The sequence below is a fragment of the Dermochelys coriacea genome, chromosome 3 (genome assembly GCF_009764565.3).
Source record: "Dermochelys coriacea isolate rDerCor1 chromosome 3, rDerCor1.pri.v4, whole genome shotgun sequence".
NCBI lineage: Eukaryota > Metazoa > Chordata > Testudines > Dermochelyidae > Dermochelys > Dermochelys coriacea.
The window spans coordinates 29193475-29215766 of NC_050070.1; the positions used below are offsets into that span (position 1 = coordinate 29193475).

The window sequence follows — 22292 nt, forward strand, 5'->3', positions numbered from 1 at the left end:
GTGACCATTTTTCCTAGGCTATGGTGGAGCAGCCTAAGGGCTGTTCTAACTTTGGCTGAGTTGCAACAGCCTCTGAGAGTCAAAAATGCAGCCAAGAGCTGGCATAGTGTAGATGTATCTCAGCCCCATTCCCTCTTTGCTAGTCATGCCTCCTCTTCTTTGCTATCCCAGCAGCATGGAGGATGTGTGACACAGTAGCTCCTACGTTGGTACTATCAGGTGACCACCCTTAAAATGGGATGTGAAACCAGCTTCAGGATCAGACTGTACCTTTCTCTTTGATAGCAATATAATTTCATCCCCCTCTCAAAGCTGCTGGTCACAATACATCTTTCTGTTAATTTTGGCCCCTATTCTGCCACCCTTATTCAGCTGAGCAGTCCCTTCAATGTGACCTTGAGAAATCACTTATCCTCTCTGTGCTTCAGTGCTCCCATCTGTAAAATGGGTAAAATAATGACTTTTCAAGGGTTCTGAAGTTCAACTAATTAATGTTAATAAAATTCTTTGCATTCGCAGTTGTAAGACACAATATATAGTAAGTACAAATAACATTATTTGATAAGTTTAATTCCAAAAGTACACAAACCACCACTGTAAATTCAAATGTCTCCCAATCTTTTACAGCACCCCGTGCTACTAATTGCTGTAAACTCATGTATTTATTGTTCCATTCCTTTTGACAGTTTGTTTTGCACTCTTAAAGGCTAATGTCCATCCCACTAGCTGAAATTTATGGTATTAGTATTTAATACACAATTGCTGTTTGAATACATTTTAAGAAAAATGGCACTACACAGGTTCATTTACCTTCTGTCACTATTTCTTCATCTTCATTATCAGTACTGCTCAGTTTCTCTGGGTCACTCTCCAACACATCATTCACGACCACCTTCTCCACGTGAATTTCAGAGCTAACAAAGTATGCTGCCAAGCCAAGCTCTTGCTCCAAGGCTGTCCTTACTAAGCAAGAGGAATTTATTAAACGTAGGTCACAATATCTCAGTGATCTGGAATGAAACCAAAAGATACTATGAAAACTTAATGTATTCCACACCTTTATTTCTTTTGCAAACACAATCAATGAAGAATTTTGTTATTGCCTACTTAACTGATGTGTGAGATAGAACAAAATTATATGAATTGGTCACTGTCTTTCAGTAAATTCAGCACTATATTGTTTCATTATTATTATTACTTGAAGCAGTATAATCTAATGCATTAGGCATAAATTTAGGAGACAGATTCTTCAGAGTTCTAATCCTGGCTCTGACACTTACTTTCTCTCTACTCTAGAGATATCACTTAATATATTTGGGCTAATTCATAAGCAGGCGCAACACTGATGTTGATGGAAGTTGCACCTGCCCTACACCAAGGGTTAGTGGGATCTTTTTGTGTCTTGGTTTCCTCATCTATAAAACAGGAATAATTGGGAATGTTATGAAAATGAAAGACCGTACCCCACAGCTCAGCCTCACAACCATTACCACCATCCTACTACACCACAAATGTTCCACTTTTTTGATATAGAAATTACCAAAAATCATCCTGTCACTCAAATTTCACCAGCCTTTGCACCCGCAAAGGATTATGGGACACAGCAGGTCACAGAATGATTTTTCAGCCATTTGAAGGGTGCAGAGAAAAAGGAAGTTGTGAACCATTGGGAATGAACAAACGTCATGGAAATATTTGTCAGTATTTCCTTCCTACCTTGGCAAGGCTTCCCCTTGAGGGTCCATTCCACTAAATATTAATATGCATGGCAGACCTTCTAATTCCAAATAGGTCTGTGGCCTCCACTCCACATCTTCAATTTTCTGCCATATCTGTCGAAGAATATAAAAAACATTGTTGGGCATATTTATATGCTACAATTAAGAATGAAGAAACAAATGATTTATTGTCTATTGTATGGACCTAATTCTGCAGATATTCCACAAGAGAAATCATTGCAGGATCAGGCCCTAAATTGAAAGGTCCTGAGTTGCAAAATGCTTTTATCTTCTTTCAGAAGTTTTATATCAATAATAAATGGCCCCATAATATGACTATATTTCAGAACTCTAATGAATTGTTACCATAAGTGGCTAAATATAGATCCAAATGCTCCTCCAAGAAACATGAGAAACCATTGTGAAGATGTATAGCTTGATTTTCAAAGACAGAAAACAGAGTTACTCACTCTAAAGGTTTTCCTTTGTTGGTCCAGTCTTCTAACCACAGCTGTCAGTTTCCCTTTGATAATCATGCCCATTGGATGATACCTTTATTCACACTGATTAGTACCTAGTCGATGAGATTTCTTGATGAGTAAGGTACTACTCAATGGGAGCAAGGGTATTACTATCTGGTCCTTATTTATTCATTAAACACCAACAGCATATGCAGTGCTGCACAAAACACCTAAGACAACATGGCATGTGATTCTGAATTCACTTATATCAGCTTTACAGAATGGAATTATTCCTGATTTATAGCAGAATGAGTTCAAAATCAGGCCCTCTTCCTCAGCTTTGTAGAGTAAGTAACTAAGTAGATAGACAACATGAATCAGACTCAGAATGTAAGAAAAGTCCTAACTTAGAGAATACAAATATTTTTGTTTTAATATGTGGTGATAGCATTTGTACTCAGTGGGGTAGTGTCTGTGGACTTCAACATGTGTGATGCTTGAGGTCAGACTATGTGATTATAGTGGTCCTTTCTCGCCTTAAAAATCTATTAATCTATTATTTCCAGCATTTTCATATTCAAAATCACATAAGGTCCAAAAAACATTAGGCACCATGCTTGGAAAATCTGGACCAGTCAGAAACCTGTGGGTAGGTGTACTGATTCAAAGCCTTTATGCGTGGGAGGCTGTGCAATTCAATTCCAAACTTGTCACTGAGGTTTGCTCACAAGGGGAAACCTCATTGCTCTGGTAAAGGTTTTTCCAAACCAAAAGTAGCTTTCATTTTCACTTGGTCTTTTACCACCACTCTGATTCATTGATGCCACAGTCCAGTGCAATGAAGCTGACTGGGGCTGAAGCTGTTGGGAGTTCTAATCACATTTGTAAAGGCCCTCCTGAGCAGCCATCAGAAGCTGGCTATAGGAATGACAGATGGATGTGTCTGATAGATAGGAGTCAGACTCTTTAGGGAATTTTAATTTTGCTGGGAAATAGCTATCTCCATCACTAACATCCAAATCTCATGCCAATAAAACCTTTATATCACCCCCCACCACTGAAAGGACTGTTCCTCAGAGATTCTTTTCAGGCAATGTCATTCTGCAAGTTACCTTTAGTTGTTCCACAAAGTGCTTCCCTATGGTGATTCCAGAATTAGGATTTCCCAAGATGATTTCAAAATTATCTGCGAGGGATAGTCTTTCCCTTACGTGATAAAGTCGTTCATACGCCACAGCAGCCAATGGAATGCAAGGAATTCTTAACACCACCATGAAGCCATGACCACTCGGGCATTGCCTTGAAGAGTTTATAAGGTTTTGGGTGATTTCCAGAGTTTCAACTGAGGTGTAATTCTTCATCTGAGACAGACCACTTACTGCCATCATAGCTGCAGAGTAATGCTGTACAAGGACAAATGTCCTTATCACTGCACTGTGTAATCTGGGAAACCTGAAATAAATTGTGAAGCATTAAAATCCTAGAATTAAAGTGAGAATGCTACCCTTGTAAAAATTATTAAAACTCAAAATTTAATCCAGGTGAAAAATCATGCCCAATACACAGTAGAACCGCATTGACCCACTGCTAATCTGCAGATCCTGTAATTCCAAGACCAATAGTGCAATTTCTCCACTTCTCAGTACAGATGTAATAGCTAAGTGGGGTAGTGAAGTTATATTATCTCATGTTATTATTAAGACTTCATCACATTTGAAAAACATACTACTGGATTTTTGGTAGAGTACTATGTATAAATCAAAACTAAAATGCACTTGTCATATAAATGAACAAAGTACTCCTCATAGAGCATTATCCCTGCTTTTTACTCATGTTTACTCATGAAAGATCTGACTCAACTACTACTAAAATCAATAGAAAGAGCTGGATTTAGCCCTAATACAAACAGATTCTCCCAGTCATTAGAACAATTTTGCAAAGTTCTGCTTGCTCAATCTTTTATTCCTTGCACACCCTAACACCTCCAAGGAGTCCTACTGGACTTTTGTGCATGCAAAAAATATACCTAAATAACAATTGCTATATACTTGGAGTAACTACATTTTTAATCTGACTCCCTCCACAGGGAGCAAATCAACTAGCTGACATCATTTTTTCAAGCTCTGATGATGTTCTATAGCATTCTCCCTAACTGAGTCTTTCGTTGATTTAACCCCATGAGCCAAAGTGAAATCTCACCTGCTCTTTGTGATCCAACTAAAATATTTACTAATGTTATATGTTAAGATCAGTTTTTTGATAGTCAGCCAAATTCAGAATGGAATCACACTCCCAGTATTGACTGAAAAACTCCTGAGCCTAAGCACAGAAATTATACTGCAATTCAGAATGCAAACTCCTGATGGTTACAACGCAGGCATTTAAACCCACGACTTTTGACCATTAAGGCAGTTGTACTATATTTCAGATATTCCCATACAATTTGGTCTGTTAGTTCACATATAAAACTAATGAAGCTAATGAAGTTAGTTACTGTAAGAGCAGGGAAGCAGTCAGAAAGTATTGGCTGGGGGTTAGTTAATTTCTAACATTTCACTTTGAACACAAGATTTGCTTGTAATATTATTTCTGTAGTGCCTAAAGGCCCCAACCAAGACTCAGGTCTCACTGTGCTAGAAGGCGTGCACATAGCAAGAGAGCGCCCCTGTCCTGAATAGCTTCCAGTCTAAATAACGACAACTGACAAAGGGTAGAAGCAGAAAAGAAGGTAAAGGACACAAAACAGGTCAGTGACAAAGCCATGAACAGAAATAACCCTGACTTGCAGCCCAGTATCTCACCCACTGGACCATGCTACCTCTCAAATTTCATAATGCTTTAAACCAAAGAATGTACTGTACCTTTTTCCTAAAGCCATGACCATAGCTTCAAAAGAGCTGTCATAGCGAAGCAATGGAAGGCTGTGTCCAGAAAGGGTGGATTCAATGAATTCTGACAACCCAAAATATTTCTTGTTTTCATGGTATAGATCTATTCCCTAAAGTAAATAAGCAACAGACAATTTAAGGATAAAAACTTATATATAAATTATAAATAATTCATCAATCTACCATCACTACATATAGACATTCTTTATATCTTGTACATACACACACAAAAATCCACATACATACACACACACACACATTAATACTCACAATAGGTCATTCTCAAAAGGTTTAAATTGGTGTCATTCCACTGACTTCAGTGAAGCTTACTTACAATTAACTCAAGCTGAGGATCTGGGTAGATTAATATGTATTTTTATCTTGCGCACAGTAGAAAGACTGCACAGTTCTGAACTACTGGACACATCATCTTTCCACACATCAGTAAAAGTATGAGCCAAAAAAAAAAAGTCTGGAGAAAAAAAATCTTGAAAAAAATGTCAGAAAAACAGCTAGGGAACTTTTCTGATAGTATAATGCACTCTCACTGGTCCACCTTGCACACACGGACTGCATTCTGGTTATTCCCATGTAGAGAATATGAATGAAGCCTAAGATAGAGGTATCAAAAGCATGGAAAACCACAGTGAGATGGAATGCAATGATCTCTTGGTAAGGTGAAGATTTAATAAAAAAAACTTTTAGGAGCCTCCTGCTTTCTCAGAATTCAAAAACAATGAAGATTAGAACCTATGATTGTAAGTACCACTTTGTAAGAAGCAGGCAGAGGCCTTCAGTGGAGGTAGCACTCATGATCTTTGCAGCTTCCTCTGAGCACTCAGGATCACACACTCCCAATATTATAATCCACTTATTATTGTTAACAAATATTTGCATAAAGTTAATGAATGCTTAATACAGCTGGCAGTTACAGCTCTGTCCTAAATAGACTGGGGATCAGAATGACACTGTAGACTTCTTCCACCCAATAAGGTATCGAAGCCCTCCAGAGAGAAAGGCATGGCCCAGAGACCTGGATGATGACATCAGTGCTCATGGAGATGGAACAAAATGCTCCTCAGGATCTGGTCTACAAATAAACACCTTCATTTCTTTTAGGCATAGGCAAGTGAGGTATAAAAACGTGACATACCTTAGTGGTGTGAGTAGCTCACCAAAAATGAGTGGGGGTGGGGGAGAAAATTTGGATCACTACAAAAAGCACAGGGCCCCCCATTCTCAGTAGCTAAAGATCCAAAGCCACATACATTTACAGTTACCAGATGTCCTGAGTGGTTTTATTGCAACTGGCGGCTTCAACAAATTTCAGTGGATTCCTAGGACATCTGGTTGCCTCAGGGTCATCTGTCTGCCATAGCTATGCCATGTTGCAATGCAGCATAGCAATGCCACACATGCCAATTCAGGTAGCTTACCCTGTTCTCTCCTGCCAGCCACCTCTAATTGGGAGCAGATAGAAATAGGTTTCCCCTGAGAGGAGGAAAGAAAAAGGGCCTGACAGTAGGGGAAGGATATCAAGGGCTCTTCTTTAAGCAGCTCCTGAACTAGTGCTTCTCTTCAGGCTGCTCTTTCCATGAGCCATCAAAAACTGTGGTGGAGGGTAAGGAGACTGGGAGGGGAGAAACAGTGAGGTGAGGATTGGAAGGGGACGGACTATATGGAAGAGAAAAGGCATGGAGGATAGACTGAAAAGGGACTGATAGATACTGGGGAAAGGAAGGGGAGAAATGGAAGGAAGGTGAGTGGCAGAAGGGGAACAAAAAAGGGGAAGAGATGAAAGAAAAAGAGAGATACATCTAGAGAGTGAATGAGGAAGAGGAGAGAGAGGAGTGATGCAGACATCATTATTCATCATTTCGCTTACAAAAACACGTGGTCTCCAGTGTTTTTCAGAACATGTAAATGTAAAATAGTTACTGAATGAACCCAATATCCTGAAAACATCCATCTTACATTGCTGTACGACGAAGGCCAGTGGATTTCATTGTACGGGCTGATGTGAGTATGCTGTGTCTGCAGAGCATAGGGGAATGAAGTCACATGGAGTGTCAAAATGTTTGGAGCCTCTTTCACCTCTCTGCAGTTCAACAATCTATCAACGAGTCCCACAGATGGTTCCGCCTGAGGATAAAGGCTGTGAACAGCGCTGCAAAAAGAAACGCCAAACTCTCCAAAGTGATTTGTATAAATGTATACTTGTGACAAATTCATGCGTGTCATCACTGTACTGGACAAGTACTGGACACGAAAGCACAGTGAACCACCCACAAGAAATTTGGTACTGGATTCTTTGGCCTTACTTTGCTCTCTTTGCACACCACTCCTGTGACACAAAGGAAGGGGGAAGCAAGCCGCATATCTCCTGAGCTGGAAACTCCCTGGCACGGTGGATTACACTGCAAGCTAGGGGATGTGATCGCAGATGTCCCTCAGCCCCCAGCGTACTGCACGAGGAGATTGAGAAGGGGCTGGCACCACAGCAGTTGCCAACAGCCATGTGGTCCTCTGGGGACTGTTGTCAGGTGCCATCCTCTTTATAACAGCCCTTAATGTGTTTAAAGACCTTGAAAACCTATCAGGTCCCACCTAGTCTCCTTTTCTCAAGGCTAAACATGTCCAGTGTTTTTAACCTTTCCTCAGAAGCCAAGTTTTCTAAATTTTTAATTATTTTTGTCCACATCTTTTGTCCACATCTTTCTCAAGTGTGGCACCCAAAACTGGACACGATGCTCCATCTGAGGCCTCACCAGTGCTGAGTAGAGCAGGACAGTTACCTCCTCTGTCTTATATACAACACTCCTGTTATATGCCCAAAAGTGGTATTTGCCTTTTTTGTGACTGTGCCACACTGTTGACTCATATTGAATTTGTGATCCACTATAAACCTGCAGTTCCTTTTCAGCAGTACTACTGCCTACCCAGTTATTCCCAATTTGATTTTTCCTTCTTAAGTGAAGTACTTTGCACTTGCTTTTATTAAATTTCGTTCTGTTGATTTCAGACCAATTTTCCAATTTGTCAAGATCATTTTGAATTCTAAACTTGTCTTGATAAGTGCTTGCAACCCCTCCCAGCTTGGTATCATCTGAAAATTTTATGAGCATACTCTCCACTCCATTGTCTAAGTTATTCATCAAAATATTGACTAGTACTGGACTCAGGACAGACCTCTGGGGAACCTCACTATATAGGTCCTCCCAATTTGACAGCAAACCATTGATAACTTTTCTTTGAGTATAGTTTTTCAACTACTTGCACATCAACCTTACAGATTTCAGAGTAGCAGCCGTGTTAGTCTGTATTCGCAAAAAGAAAAGGAGTACCCGTGGCATCTTAGAGACTAATAAATTTATTAGAGCATAAGCTTTCGTGAGCTACAGCTCACTTCATCGGATGCATCCGATGAAGTGAGCTGTAGCTCACGAAAGCTTATGCTCTAATAAATTTGTTAGTCTCTAAGGTGCCACGGGTACTCCTTTTCTATCAACCTTACAGTAATTTCATCTAGACCCATTTCCCTAGTTTACCTTTAAGAATGTCATGTCGGATTGTGTCAAAAGCCTTACTAAAATTAAGATATATCAAGGCTACAGCTTCCCCCCATCCACTAAGCCAGTAACCCTGTCAACAAATACATGGGAGATGTCGATAAAACAGAACAAATGTGACAACCATATAATACCACCAGGAAGACCCTTTCATGATGCATTTGTTCTTGACAAATCCATATTGGCTCTTATGATCCTATTATCCTCTAGGTGCATACAAATTGCTTGTTTAATAATTTGCTCTAGTATCTTTCCAGGTATCAACATTAGACTGACTGGTCTATAATTCCCAGGATCATCTTTGTTCCTCCTTTTAAAGGTAAGTGCAATGTCTTCCTTCCTCTAGTCCTCTGGGATCTCACCCATCCTCCAATAAATTATGATTGGTATAATAAGCTGGTAGGGAAACTGAATTTCACTTTTGTGAAAAATTTTAATGTTTTGGAAAAATGTTTATCTTGAATCAGGTCAAACTGTCAAAACCTTGACATTCCTGCCAGAAGTGAAATGCCATCTTTTTTATTTTAGAAACATCGACACATTCCTGCAGTGAGAGCATTTTGGTGTTTCTGAAATGCAGTATGCCCCCTGATTCTCAAGGCCCCCCTCCAGGCATGTTGCTGAAGAGCTGGGAGCCTGGGTTCCCCCAGGAGCTGGGGGTGTGGGTGGGTGACCTGGCAGAAACCACAGAACATTTTGATTTTGACAAAATTGGCATTTTTCAACTGAAAAAAACATACCGTCAGAAAAGTTTCCAACTTGCTCTAGTAATAAGCAGCTAGCACATCATACCAACTGCCCAGCCACTGTGGAGTTTCTGCAGGCACTGCAGCAGAGGGGCATTTGAAGGAGAGATGTGAAGGTGGATATTGTGGTGCCTTTGCACATATTTACACAGAGCTCCTCCAATACATAAGGGATAGCCTGAAAGAATGCATGAAGGTACTTGTGGGAAAATGTAACTGATGGACAACAAAGGCTGGCATTGATGGCTCAATAAAGCATAAGAGATGATAGGCAGGGTACAGCTAGATCACCAAGGGCCTTAAAAGGAAGCATTTATGTTTGATGCATAGAAAGGGGAAGCCAGTGGAGGGATACATACAGGGGGTGACATAGATGAAGCAATGATCCAAGAATACAAACAATAACAATAATTAATAATAATCTCTCTAAAAATGGCCTAAGAATGAAGCTGTTCTTACCTTACAAGATCCCAGTGTGCATGATCATGGATTAGTACAAACAGTGTATGTGGATTCTGCATAGAGTTTTGCAAAAAGATTTTAAATTTAGTCTGGGCCTCAGCATCCAGCTTCACAACATACTGTTCCATCCTCTGCTTTGTAAGGTGCTCCTTTTCTAAGCCAAGTTCTAATAAAACACCTAAAGAAATGGAACAGGGGTCAGTCCTTCCAAACCCAAATGCAGCTAACAATTGCCTGTACGTATATAAAATAAATCTAGCTAATAATGAGCACCTGAATGCCAGAGGTGAAACAGTGTCTGCTGATATGTCACTTCAGAGGGAGGAACACAAATCAGAAAATCAACTTTCTCAAAGGAACCCAAATCAAGATTTTGAGTGCTGGAGTCAGCAATTGAGCAAACGTGAGACAGCAATTTCTGAGCCACCGCTAGCTGGAATGGACGAATCTGATGCCGTTCAACATTATAACCTGGAAAGAGGGAAAAATCTGTTCAGCTGAATGACTGCAGCCTAATCTTATACAAACTCTCCCTAAAGTCTGGCAATCTTTGAAGAAGCTTGCTTATTGAGTTAGGACTCTGCTTTCATGAAAGCTAAAGGGGCATCCAAGAAACCTTTGTGAAATTGGGTATTTGCATAATTGTGGACCACCCTCATTTAATCCTATGAATGTCAAACTCCTCAGGGCTGAAGCTCAGTTGCTGCAGTTTAAGGTCCAGACCTTAAGGTCCAGAGACTAGGAGATCCACAGGAAGGAAGTGGAACTTCCATCCATGCAAACCTGGAGGACCAAAACAAGAGGAGTTTCTATTAACCTGAATTTGGGACTCTACAAAGGGATACGGCTCTGCCCACATGGATCCAACTGCAGGATCAGGGCCTTAGTTTGTCTTGAAGGAGAGACATTCTGCTCTGCTACATCTTCAGACACCTTCATTACTTACTCGTGCACACAGCTGCTCCAGTTATATCCAATGCTGTTGGCTTAGTCACTGAAGCAGAAAGAGATGAAGACCTCTGGCCTTGGTTTTCTTGATAAAACTTGTCCAGCAGAACCTCAATGTCACCATCTACCACATTGAAAGGACAGTGGATATTAGTATCCATGGTACACAATTAAACTCTTCTCTGAATGGTTCCCACAGTCATAACAGAACCAAACCAACACCCAGGGCAAAGAAACTATGGGCCAATTTCTCCTCTCACTTGTACCATTGTAAATCAGGACTAACCTAATTGAAGTCAATGGAATTACACCAATAGAAAATGGATGTAAGAGACAGGAGAACCAGGCCCTATGTTAATGGAACCCAGGTCAATTATATACCTGTGTCATCCCAAAGGAAAGGGATAAGCAGGTCCCAGCCATAGTGGAAGGGGTAAATTTAAAAATAAAAGAATGTCATTAGATAAGATTCCCTGCAAAGCACAAGACTTAATACAATGTTAAATTTAAAAAAAATCAGACAATCCCTAGCTCTTTTATACAGTGTTTTAATCTGAAGATATGAATGTGCTTAACAAACGGTGTCAGTATCATTAAACACACTTTACAGATGGGAAAACTGAGGCAGGGAGTGGTGAAGTGACTTGTCCAAGGTTATCCAGCAGCACAACTGGAAATAGAACCCAGGTCTTAAAAGTCCCAGTCTAGAGCTTTATCCGTAGTCCACCCTTCCTCCGTATTTAGGCAGTGTAGCCAACTGGATAGAGAGCCATAGTAAACTAAAAAATGGAATACTCAGAAACGAGGGAGCACAAGAGAAGTAAGGTTGTATACTCAATCTTAACTCTGCCATCTTGGATTTATGTCTTAAAATATGGTCTCTTTTTATATTATTGTAATTTATTTGTTAAATAAAATAAAATACAATGCAAACCTGAATTGCTTATAAAACCTTACTTTTAGTTCAGTCACTGCAGACTTAGTTTGATTTCTAAATCTCAGTAAGTGATGTTTACAAAACAAGTTCTGCAGCCCATGTAAGCCTGCAATATGGGCTTCTCTAGCTATGCATAATGCAGAAAACAGACACATATTTTACTGAATAGTGCCACTGTATATCCAGCCACATAGGGATCTTCCTTACAACCTGTTCAGTCTTGTTGAAAGATATACAGGGCACAGAGTTAGCACTGAGTGCTCAGTTTGCTCAGCACTTGTGCAGGGACACATTAGTACACCCGGAGTGAACTGAGCAGGGTCAGGCTCTAGATTCTTAACGCAATCTAGTGAGTGAACATGATGTGCATGGCTGCTATTCGGAGGATTTTCAGTTATTCTTACTGCCCAAGGAAAAGAAGCACCTGAGTGCTTGTGAGAGTCATACTTAATAGAAAATGGGGGCAGAGGCAACCGACATAGAAATGTGTCTGACAGTTCTAAGAAAACAGAATCACTCTCAAATGGCTAGTTGATGGCTTATGACTAGAGCTAGGTGAAACTTTTTTGGCAAAGAGTAAATTTGCTAAGAAATGCATTTTCGGGGCACTGAAACTATTCACAGATTCAGGTCAAATTTGGCAAATAGTTTTGGCCAAAAAAAAACAAAAAAAAACCCTAACTTTTTTTTAAAAAGTCAAAACAGTTCATTCTGACCATTTCGAAACAAAACATATTTGACTTTTTGTTTCAAAATGACATTTTGAAATTTAGCTATATTTATTTTTTAAAAAGAAAAAGGAGAAAAAACACCAAAAATGAAACAAAGGAAAAACCAAACCCATTCAATTTTATTTTGGGGTTGTTTTTTTTCATTTTGAGTGTTTTTCAATTCAAAATTATGTTTTGCTTGTTTGGCTATTTTTTGGTTTTTGTTTCAATGACAAAACCCAAAAAAAATCATTTCAAACCTTTTTTTTTTTTTTTTTGTTAGATCCCCAAACCAAAACCCCTCATACACTCAGCTCTGCTCATTATGTATGCTGGGCACACTGTTCTTGCCAGCTCCCCTGCCTGCAGCACCAGCACCCCTCTGTTTACTTCACCTTACTGGATTGCAAGTGGAAAGGAGCCATGATCAGCAGCCCTACTGGTGGCTCAGTACTACTCTCTCTTTCATTTTAGAGGGCTCAAGATTGAGTGCATGCTGAGGTGTGGAAGGGGAGTACTCAAATTCTCCTCTTAATCTGAGCATGTTCATTGGTATCAACGGAAATTATGTGCATGCATCAAACACATTCACCCATCAATGTGTCTGTCCTGCGCAGTCAGAAATAGAACACAACTATACATTCATGTATTTTTAGTCAAATATAGGCATTTATAAACTGATGTATTACAGGAGAATTTCATAAGGAGAGACCAAATGTGCTTTCCCAGATCTTCCTTGTCTCATTTGTACGTATTCTTATTATATACCCTGCTCCTGAAAAGTGATGAACTCCTGCAATTCCTACTGACTTATAAGGATCAGGCTCTTAGAACTGTGTCTATTTATGGCATGTTATGTACCTGGACAAAGGGTGCTAAAAAAAGAGCCCAATGTTTCCACTTTCCCAGTAACTAGTTGATAGTTAACTTCTTTCTGATACTCTGCTGGGGTAAGCATGCTCTCAGACAGTACTCGTGCCTGGTATTTCCCTAAAAGACAAAAAAATAAGCTCCATTCAAATTAAAATAAAAATTCTCTACTTAATTGATAAAATAACCCAAACAATACCTATCGAAAAGCATATTCCCCCAAAACAAAAGTAACAGAAATCAGCATCTTTCTCTCCCACCTCCGCAAACAAACAGTCTTATGCTCCCCCTCTATTTGTCTTTTGTCTCGGGAAGTATGTTTCCAAAGCAATATATGGAAAAGACTGTACAAAAACAGTCTTGGACTGGTCATTCATCCGAGCCATACTGCTTTCAAAATGAACCCTTAGATCTTAGTTATTTCATAGACATTCAAACCCATTATTCTGAGTAAAGCTGCAGAGTGCCAAGAATTCTTGCCAATATTATCAGCATAGCCTATATAGAACTTCAGCTGTCTTTGGGAGAACACAAACAAAAATCTTCCTTGTGAAACTTAGATCATGCTCAAACCTTTCCTTAGTGGAGATATTCCAGTCAAACACAGAAGTTGGACTGTATAACTACATTTTCTATGTGGCTTTGACCCAACCTCAAAATTTGCATATGCACTGGTGTGCATGCGCAAAACCCTCTTTTGCATCCACCAACAGGCAAAGCATGTTAGCAAGTAGCATGGGTAAGGCCACCCATATACAAGCAAGGGTGTGCAAGGGCATGCAAGCAAGTTAACCCAACTAACTTTTCAGAACAGATAATGATGGAGTTTTCCAGGTTTGTCTCAAGATTTTTTGCTAGAGATCTCACCTGTTACCGCAATGCAGGAATCTAATGCTCTGTTTCTGCAAGCACATATGATCACCACATAGTTCGTCTTCACTAGCTTCCCTTCAATGAGCAGCTTAAACATTTCTGAAAGTCCCTCTGCCAGAGAGTAACTGCACTCGATGATACGGACGCTGTCATTGCAAGAGCTGGCAGCCAGCCCAGCTAGCCAGGGAAGCTGGGCCGCCGTCATTGGTGCAATCTGGCTGGGAACCAGAGGGAAAGCCTGTGGAATGGCCTGTTGATACTGACGGATTTCAGAGTGGTGCGACTCCCGCCACGAGCGCATGAATATCTGTTCCAAATCCTCAATCAAAGGGACCTGATCTGGAGCTAAAGAAACATCAGCATTATAGGCCCATTATAAATCACTTGCAAATGATGTCGACCTAAAAATAAAGCCCCTCCCCTCTGAAAAAATACAGCAAATTAAAATCCTTTGAGGACTGATTTTGCTCTGGTTTTACACACACAACTCCACTGTCTTCACAGGTGTTACACATAGTTTATAGCAGAATCAGGCCCTTTGCCCCATATGAAAGATTTAGGACCAGATACTGGTCCACAATGCAGCCCCTTTGTGTCACCATGTAAAGCTTCCCTAACTAGGAGCAGAACAGTCCCTCAGCACTGGGGAATCCCTAATTGGCTAAGAGCACTCTCTGCCAACTCTACACCTCACTCTTCCAGAGTCCCACCAGTGTAAGGGATGTATCAGAGCATGGCTTGATGGGGAAGGGAGGGCATGGCTAGTGTTTGAGAGATGTTACGCTCAGTGTAAGTTAAAACAACCCTCAGTGTAGTTTAAAGTCAGGCCTCAGCAGCCCTAACAGTCAGCGTGAGCAAATCTGCCATATAGCCACTTTTGTTCCATCCTTGGTTCCTACACAGAGCAGAGGTCTGGATCATTTCAGCACGTCTCAGTATTTGGCCCTATATTTTTTTTAAGACCCAGCAATCAGCTCTTTCACTACAGCAGGAGCTCCTTTAATTAATCTAAAAAGCACCTCATCTAAGAAAACTTAGTCTTTACTTACCAATGGCAAAATGTAATAATTCTAGTCCAAGATTCTACACAGGTGAAAAAAACTCACCTAGTTGAACAAGGTAGTAGACGGTTAGTAAAAGCTGCATTTCCTCTGAAATAGGCTGTATTGTAGAGGCACCGTATTGTTCATAAGCCCTAGATATGGACTGTGAATTTCTGTAGCAGGTGTACAGAAGAGGGCTGATATTAATGTCATTAAGGTTCCCACAAAGATAAGGAAAGTTTCCATGACCTGTAATATAAACAATATTTGCACTTGTCAGATAAACTTAATTTAATAATTCACTATGCAGCCATCAAACAAGTTACTAACACTTTAAATGGTAACAGCTCGAATAATATTTCAGTGCTCGGGGAAGTCAGCAAGAGAGATTAAAAGCAGTAGGTGAAGTCATGTGTAACACCCTGGCTACATGTGTTGTGTACCCATAATGACTAGTTCTATTCTAGATTGCTGCTATACTGTGCTCATCACTGCAGAAGCCAAGTGCCTTGCACGAGCACATTAAGCAATGTAAATAACATCGGTCATGTGTGCTGTGGTTCATTCTCTCATTCTCGTCCCAGGGGAACAACTGTGTGTGGAGTGGTTTGTTTTGGTAGGGTTTTCTCATTGGTTGGTTTTTGTTGGGGGAGGGTTTATCGGGTTTTTTGGTACAGGCTGTTTTGTGTTTAGTTAGAGAAGGACAATCAAAGTGCACCTTGCACTTGGAGCAGAACGTGGTGAGGTTTGTGATGATCCTTAGTTCCTGTGGGAGTTCATTCCACAGTCGCAGATCAGCCTCCAACAAAGCTCTATCACCTGCACAGATGAGCTTTACCCTAGTTCCCCTGTACCAGATGAGCAGAGAAGTCAACCATGGTCTTCATCCCAGAGCTTTAGGCGATCTTTTAGATATGCTGGGCACAAGCCACTGAGCACCTTAAAGATAAGGACTGAGAATGTTCCACATAGAGAATAAGAAATGAAGGTGATTACCAGCTAATGGAGGTAGCTCAAGTGGTAGAGGCCTGCATTTTAGAGGCTGAAAGTCCTAGGTTCTATCCCTACTCAGGGAAGCAGAGTTGTTACAAAGTGAAGTCCCATATGCAGAACAGAACTCCTGCTGATTTCAGATGCTCAGAATGAGCCACCCCGAGAGAAGAAGAGTATTGCACATTGACTTAGGGCTTGTCTACACAGTGTGGGTATGCAACACGCTAGTGTGCACTTACTGTGCGGACCCTTGTGCATGCTCAGTGTGTGCTGATGTAGTCCCATTTGAAACAGTACTGCATCAATGCACACTAGAGAACTTTCAGTGTGTGCCAGCAGGGTCTACATGGACAGTTAGTGTGTGACACACTGGTGCGCGCTAGATTTTGCATCCCAGCTGGTGTGTGCTAGCTCTCTGGCTATGTCTACACAGCAATTAAACACCTGCAGCTGCCCCATGTCATCTGGCTGTAGCTACAGGACTGTTTAACTGCAATGTAAACATTCAGGCTCCCGCTGGAGCCCAAACTCTGGGACTCTGCAAGGGGGTAAGGTCCCAGAGCCCGGGTTCCAGCCCGAGCCCGAACCCAAACATCTACACAGTAATTTTTAGTCCTGCAGCCCAAGCCGCACAAGCCCAAGTCAGCTGACCTGGGCCAGCCATGACCATGCCATGAGTCTTTTATTCCAGTATAGATGTGCCCTAGGTGTATCATGGCTGCGCCACAAACAAGATAATACTCTACTATTTAGCCAGCGTTTTATATGAACACACTGTGCAAGCTTTACATCTGTCCCTCACAATGCACTATAGCTGCAATGCTTTCTAATACTTCCCCCATCCCAACCCAGACAAAGACAACAGGTGTTCCTAAAGTACCTGATAGAACTGTGATGTAGAGAAGGTCTACTTTAGCCTAGATTGAGATGTAAACACTGAGGACCCATCACAAATTTAAATCTACAAAGGCCAATGCACTAATTTACGGCTTTACACTCCTTAATTGTTGACCAATCTTGTTCCTATAGTAGTAAATGGGAATTAAGCATTTGATTTGCATGGGAGCAGGATTACAATCTTAAACTCTTTGGAGCTTTGCTTTTGTTTGTTTGTTTGTTTTTTTGTTTGTTTGTTTTAGGGGTTTTGGAGGGGAGGGTGACTCGTTGGGTTTTTGGGTTATTTCTTGTAATTATCAAGTTAATTAGTTAATGTTTGCACATATAAAATGCTACATAAGTTTGCTCTCCAAATACATTAAATTGCCTTTAAGCCTGTGTCCAGTGTGTTTAAAGTTTCTTCCCTGAATTCTAAAAGCAGGCCCATATCTTTGCATGTCTCTTACACACATGGATAGATTTTTTACCTTTAAATATAACTGGTTTTGCTTTACATATTTTCAGCAAGTTATCAGGAACAGAAACTGGTTCTCCAGAGCCTACCATTGGAGAACAGACTGGTCCCACCAGAGTAGAATGTGTCAAACACGATAGGCCTCCCACATCTAAGAATTAATTCATAATGTTACTACAATCAAGTAATAATCATATTGATGCAAATAAATTCACAACATTGTTTTTCTTGATGAAGAGTATTAAACACCAAAATAAATCAATGTTCCATTCTTTTTACAATTACAAAACAAATGACTCATGAAATGCTAATAAAGCCTGTATTTATTATGTTAGCTTCCTTGAAGTAATAATTACATTTCCAAGCCCTTGAGTATCACACGTGTCTAAAGATTGCAAAATGAGCATGAAAAACAACATGCTGGCACAAATTCAATAATATGAACAGGTGTGGCTTTATCAACAACAAACATGTATGATCTGCATTTTTCCCCTATAGTAACATATTCAGATATTCAGATATTCCAAGGGAATGTTCTTGCTATATAGGTATTGAGAGGGAAATTAAAATTCACCAAAATGTATCATTTTTTTCAGTGTCCCATTTTTGACAGCAATCATACTCCAAACAACAGGAGGTAAAAAAACTATTTTAAGGAAAGCTAGTAGATTACAAGACTGATTTCAATGGCAGTTAGATGCTGAGGCACTTTTGAAAATCATCTGAGGCACCTAGGTGGATCTTTAGGATCCTAAATACCTTGTGAAATCTCACCCCTCACTCATTATCTTTCAGACAAAACAATTCAGCCAACTTACCATTTTTATTTCTATTTGGAATCTGCAGGTTGGGCTGCAAGTTCCAAGTTTCAGTAGATGATGGCGACTCTGGAGACCATCCTTTGTGGCGCTTTTTAGGAGGCCCTGAATTTGTTAAAGTGCCTGGGTAATATTAATATATGAGAAAATTATTAATATGAAAAATGGAGAAATATTTTTAACTTGTTAAATCACACGCATGACAGTCCAATATGATTTTTCATAGACCAGCCCTATAATTATTGTACTAGATTGCATCAAACATGCACACAGACTCACTAGTCTGTATATGGCCTTTATTTTACTGTGCTATGTTACACCTTAATAATTTCAACTCTCCAGAGCAGGGACCTGTGATTCATTGCATCCGATGAAGTGGGTTTTAGCCCATGAAAGCTCATTTCCAAATAAATTTGTTAGTCTCTAAGGTGCCACAAGTACTCCTTGTTTTTATTATAGCATAGTTCATCTATTTTACAGCACTGTGAGTTCTGGGAAAATGATACTAGTATAGCATTGACTAATATGTTCTTACCCTGGAAGCCAAGAACATATAAGTTTTATTCCTTGCATGTCCAGATACAAGACTCAAAATGAGCAGATTTAGCAATTAGGAGACATTGGATAAAATTTACACAAGTACATTCAGGGAGCTAGGAATCTCAATCCCACTGAAACATAATGGTACTTAAGAGCTTTTAAAAACATTTGTGGCACCTTAGAGACTAACAAATTTATTAGAGCATAATAATAATAATAATAATAATAACAATAATAATCCGATGAAGTGAGCTGTAGCTCACGAAAGCTTATGCTCTAATACATTTGTTAGTCTCTAAGGTGCCACAAATACTCCTTTTCTTTTTGCGAATACAGACTAACACGGCTCCTACTCTGAAACCTTTAAAAACATTACCCACCATCATTATTTTTGCCACCCACACTGGCTATCAGCTCGATTTCTTTGATATTCAAGGTTGGCAGCTGAAGAGACTCAGCAGCTGGCTCCTGCACCTTGGTTTGTACTACCAATTACCATGCTGAGCCACATTTCTGCTGAAGTTCCTGGTCTTTGATTTCTTGTGTTTTCCTGGACATTTCTGCAATTTTCCAGAATTGTGAATTTGCACTGTTACCAATTGGTATTTCTGACCAGTGGGTATTAAGAGTCTTCTAGGTTTTGCTCAGAACCTTGCAGGACTGAGCTCTTAATCTCGCCCTACCTTAATATGCAAAGGTACCAGTACATCTATTCGCACTGTCAAGGCTATCTTGACAACAGAATGGTTATTCCCATGTACACTTCAAAACCTGAGTTTGAGTCTTACAGATTAAAAAAGGTTATGTTTTCTTTGTAAAAGATACTATACAAAAATAAACTACAATATATGTGCAGAACTAGCATGCCTTCAGATCTAGAATAAAATTATTCACTTGAAGATTCATCATAGAGCTAGTATCTACCAAAAAGATAGCCTTTTGTCCTTTATATTTTCCCCACTTGAGGGCAATATATGGCCATTTGTTCTACTTTCAATTACTTATCTTTGCAACATAATCCACAGCAGAAGGCACAATTTCAAGAAGAGCAAATCAATATAATGTATTCATTTTTTGCAAATCCCCAAATCCTCCAGGTCTCACATGGGTTATGTAATTCCCTGACATCTGATGGGTTTTTTTGTGAAATGAGAAGGTGAGATCAGTCCATTTTCTAATAAGCAAGTGCCCATCCACTTAGAGAGGCAAAGCGGTCAAGGACTGAGTGGGCATAGAAACTGAACCAGGATGAGGCATGCTGGCAGTGCAATTCAGTGAAGATTACCTAAAATGAACCTATAATCTGACTTTGGCTATGATATGGCTATTCAGAATTTTCCTGCCCAAATGCAGCTCCAATGTGCTCGTGAAGAAAAGGTTGGAAATCACAGATCAGACAGAAACATGCTGGATAACCATTTAAAAACAATATTTAAACAAAGAGTAATGTGAATAGTGTCTTAAAATTTGGTATTTCCCAATGTGGACTGCATCATTTGATAAGTAGCTTCTAATTGGTCAGAATAAAGCTTTCCTGGATCATTGAATTGATATATAAAACTTGTTCTGGAGTGACTATAAGAAACTGACACAGACAAATCCTTCCAAGAGTCTGGACACCAAATAAGGCTGCTTTCTTTTCAAACTAAAATAAGAGTAAAATGAAGTAAAAAAAAATAAATTACTGTTCTGACTTCTACAGAAGCTGTGTCAGAAAATACATACAACACACCTTGAAAGTTAATAAGGAACAAGAGATTTGATTAACACAATGACTCTTAGGGGAATATTCTGATCCAGGAACAGAAGAATTTATGCCAAATAGAGTACTCCAATTTCTCCTCAGGTAACCAAATCAGAATATACAATTTAGATCAGTTAAACACAAAGTTCAAAGGTACCTAAGACTGATGGTCTTGTCAGAGCTGGCAGGTTATTTTTCACCAGCTGTTGTTTGGGAGAATCTTTGCCATTGTAAACAGTTGAACCTAATGCTGCTGTTGATGGGAGGTGATCAGATATTGAGCCTGCCACAAAAAAAGAAGTTATTTTCAATAAATGATTAGAGAGGCAGATCCTCAGATGGTGTAACGAACTGATCAATTGGTCTCTGATTTCAATGAAGCTAGGAGAATTTACATCAGCTGAGGAACCCCTCATTGTGTTTACAGCACTCAACACAGTGAGCCCAATTTGGATCTCATATCAGTTTTACACTAGTGGAACTCCACTGACTTCACTGGAGTTACTTGGGGTTTACATGGATGAGGTCCCAATCCTGCAATCAGATCCATACATTCAGCCCATCAGCATGAAGACACCGGCTTCCATGGGAAGCTCATTGCAGGAACGGGCCTTAATGAAAATAATCTAGCATTGTATCAATACAAATAAACTCAAACAAAATTTGGAGTTTACATTTTTTTCCAAACATCTTTTTATTTATCAGGAGTTGACAGTGTCACATTAATAAATAGGTAGATTTGACTAACCCTAACTCTGTTTATAATTACTTTTACTTTTTCTACATTCATCTTTTGAAAATATATATACACATCAGTGATGTCCTAGGGGGATTAATGGTTTGCTCTCAATAGACACCAGGTTTCAAAATCTCAGCTATTTAATATATTTGGAGTTCAGGCTCCTCTCTGATAGAAAGAATAAAAATGTCAGTGGAGTTGCTGAAGTTCTCAAAATACAAATACCCATCACACTCACAAGACACTGGACAGCTGATTTCATTAGGAGGAAATTCAGAGAGATTATTTCACCGTTCATCAGTAAACACCTACCTATTCACCCCAGGAAATGGAAAAGCAAAACCTTCAGAAAGAAAATATTTTTAACCATAAAAGATAACAGTTATTTTTTTAAAAATATGAAAATCTAACCTTAATTTGTCTGAAATATAAAAAATAAACCAATGTCTTTACTAGCAAAAGAAAAAAACAGCTTTTAACCTAACTTCCATATAATCTCTGCAATAAAGAGGATTCCCACTCATATCATAAAATAGACTGGATCAGAGGAACAAACTGAAATAAACAAACTGATTTCCAAAGCATTTGTGGCTAGATAAGCAACAGCTGCAAAATGGTAAAGCCCACTTTCACCACCTTACAACAGATGGATCTCAAAGATTTGGCTTAAACATTTTCTGAACATTAAGTTATTTGTCAACTCTTCATCAATTACTTTGAAAAACCGCTTGTAATGAAAAAGCCTTCAAAGAACCATTAACTTTCTTTTTTCAGAGTGATGACATTATTATAACAGTTACTTGATTTAGTTAACTCAGACATCTGCATTTTATTCATTTTGTGTTATGTGTTTCCATTTACACACACACACACACAAATAAG

The 22292-nt window shown here is 39.5% G+C and overlaps 1 protein-coding gene across 2 annotated transcripts in view; it reads right to left on the reverse strand.

Annotated features, from left to right (window-relative positions):
* Window positions 1-22292, reverse strand: part of GREB1 (growth regulating estrogen receptor binding 1) — a 158082-nt gene that overhangs the window by 33754 nt on the left and 102036 nt on the right. For both annotated transcript variants that reach the window (XM_038397262.2, XM_038397261.2), the window contains exons 7-20: window positions 20829-20954; window positions 18388-18510; window positions 17583-17720; window positions 15289-15474; window positions 14177-14527; window positions 13301-13429; window positions 10791-10916; window positions 10118-10315; window positions 9842-10022; window positions 7042-7234; window positions 5041-5177; window positions 3292-3631; window positions 1717-1832; window positions 811-1010 (exon numbers count right to left, since the gene is read on the reverse strand). In XM_038397262.2, coding sequence (XP_038253190.1) covers window positions 811-1010; window positions 1717-1832; window positions 3292-3631; window positions 5041-5177; window positions 7042-7234; window positions 9842-10022; window positions 10118-10315; window positions 10791-10916; window positions 13301-13429; window positions 14177-14527; window positions 15289-15474; window positions 17583-17720; window positions 18388-18510; window positions 20829-20954 — 2544 coding nt within the window. The remainder of the gene's footprint in view (window positions 1-810; window positions 1011-1716; window positions 1833-3291; window positions 3632-5040; window positions 5178-7041; window positions 7235-9841; window positions 10023-10117; window positions 10316-10790; window positions 10917-13300; window positions 13430-14176; window positions 14528-15288; window positions 15475-17582; window positions 17721-18387; window positions 18511-20828; window positions 20955-22292) is intronic.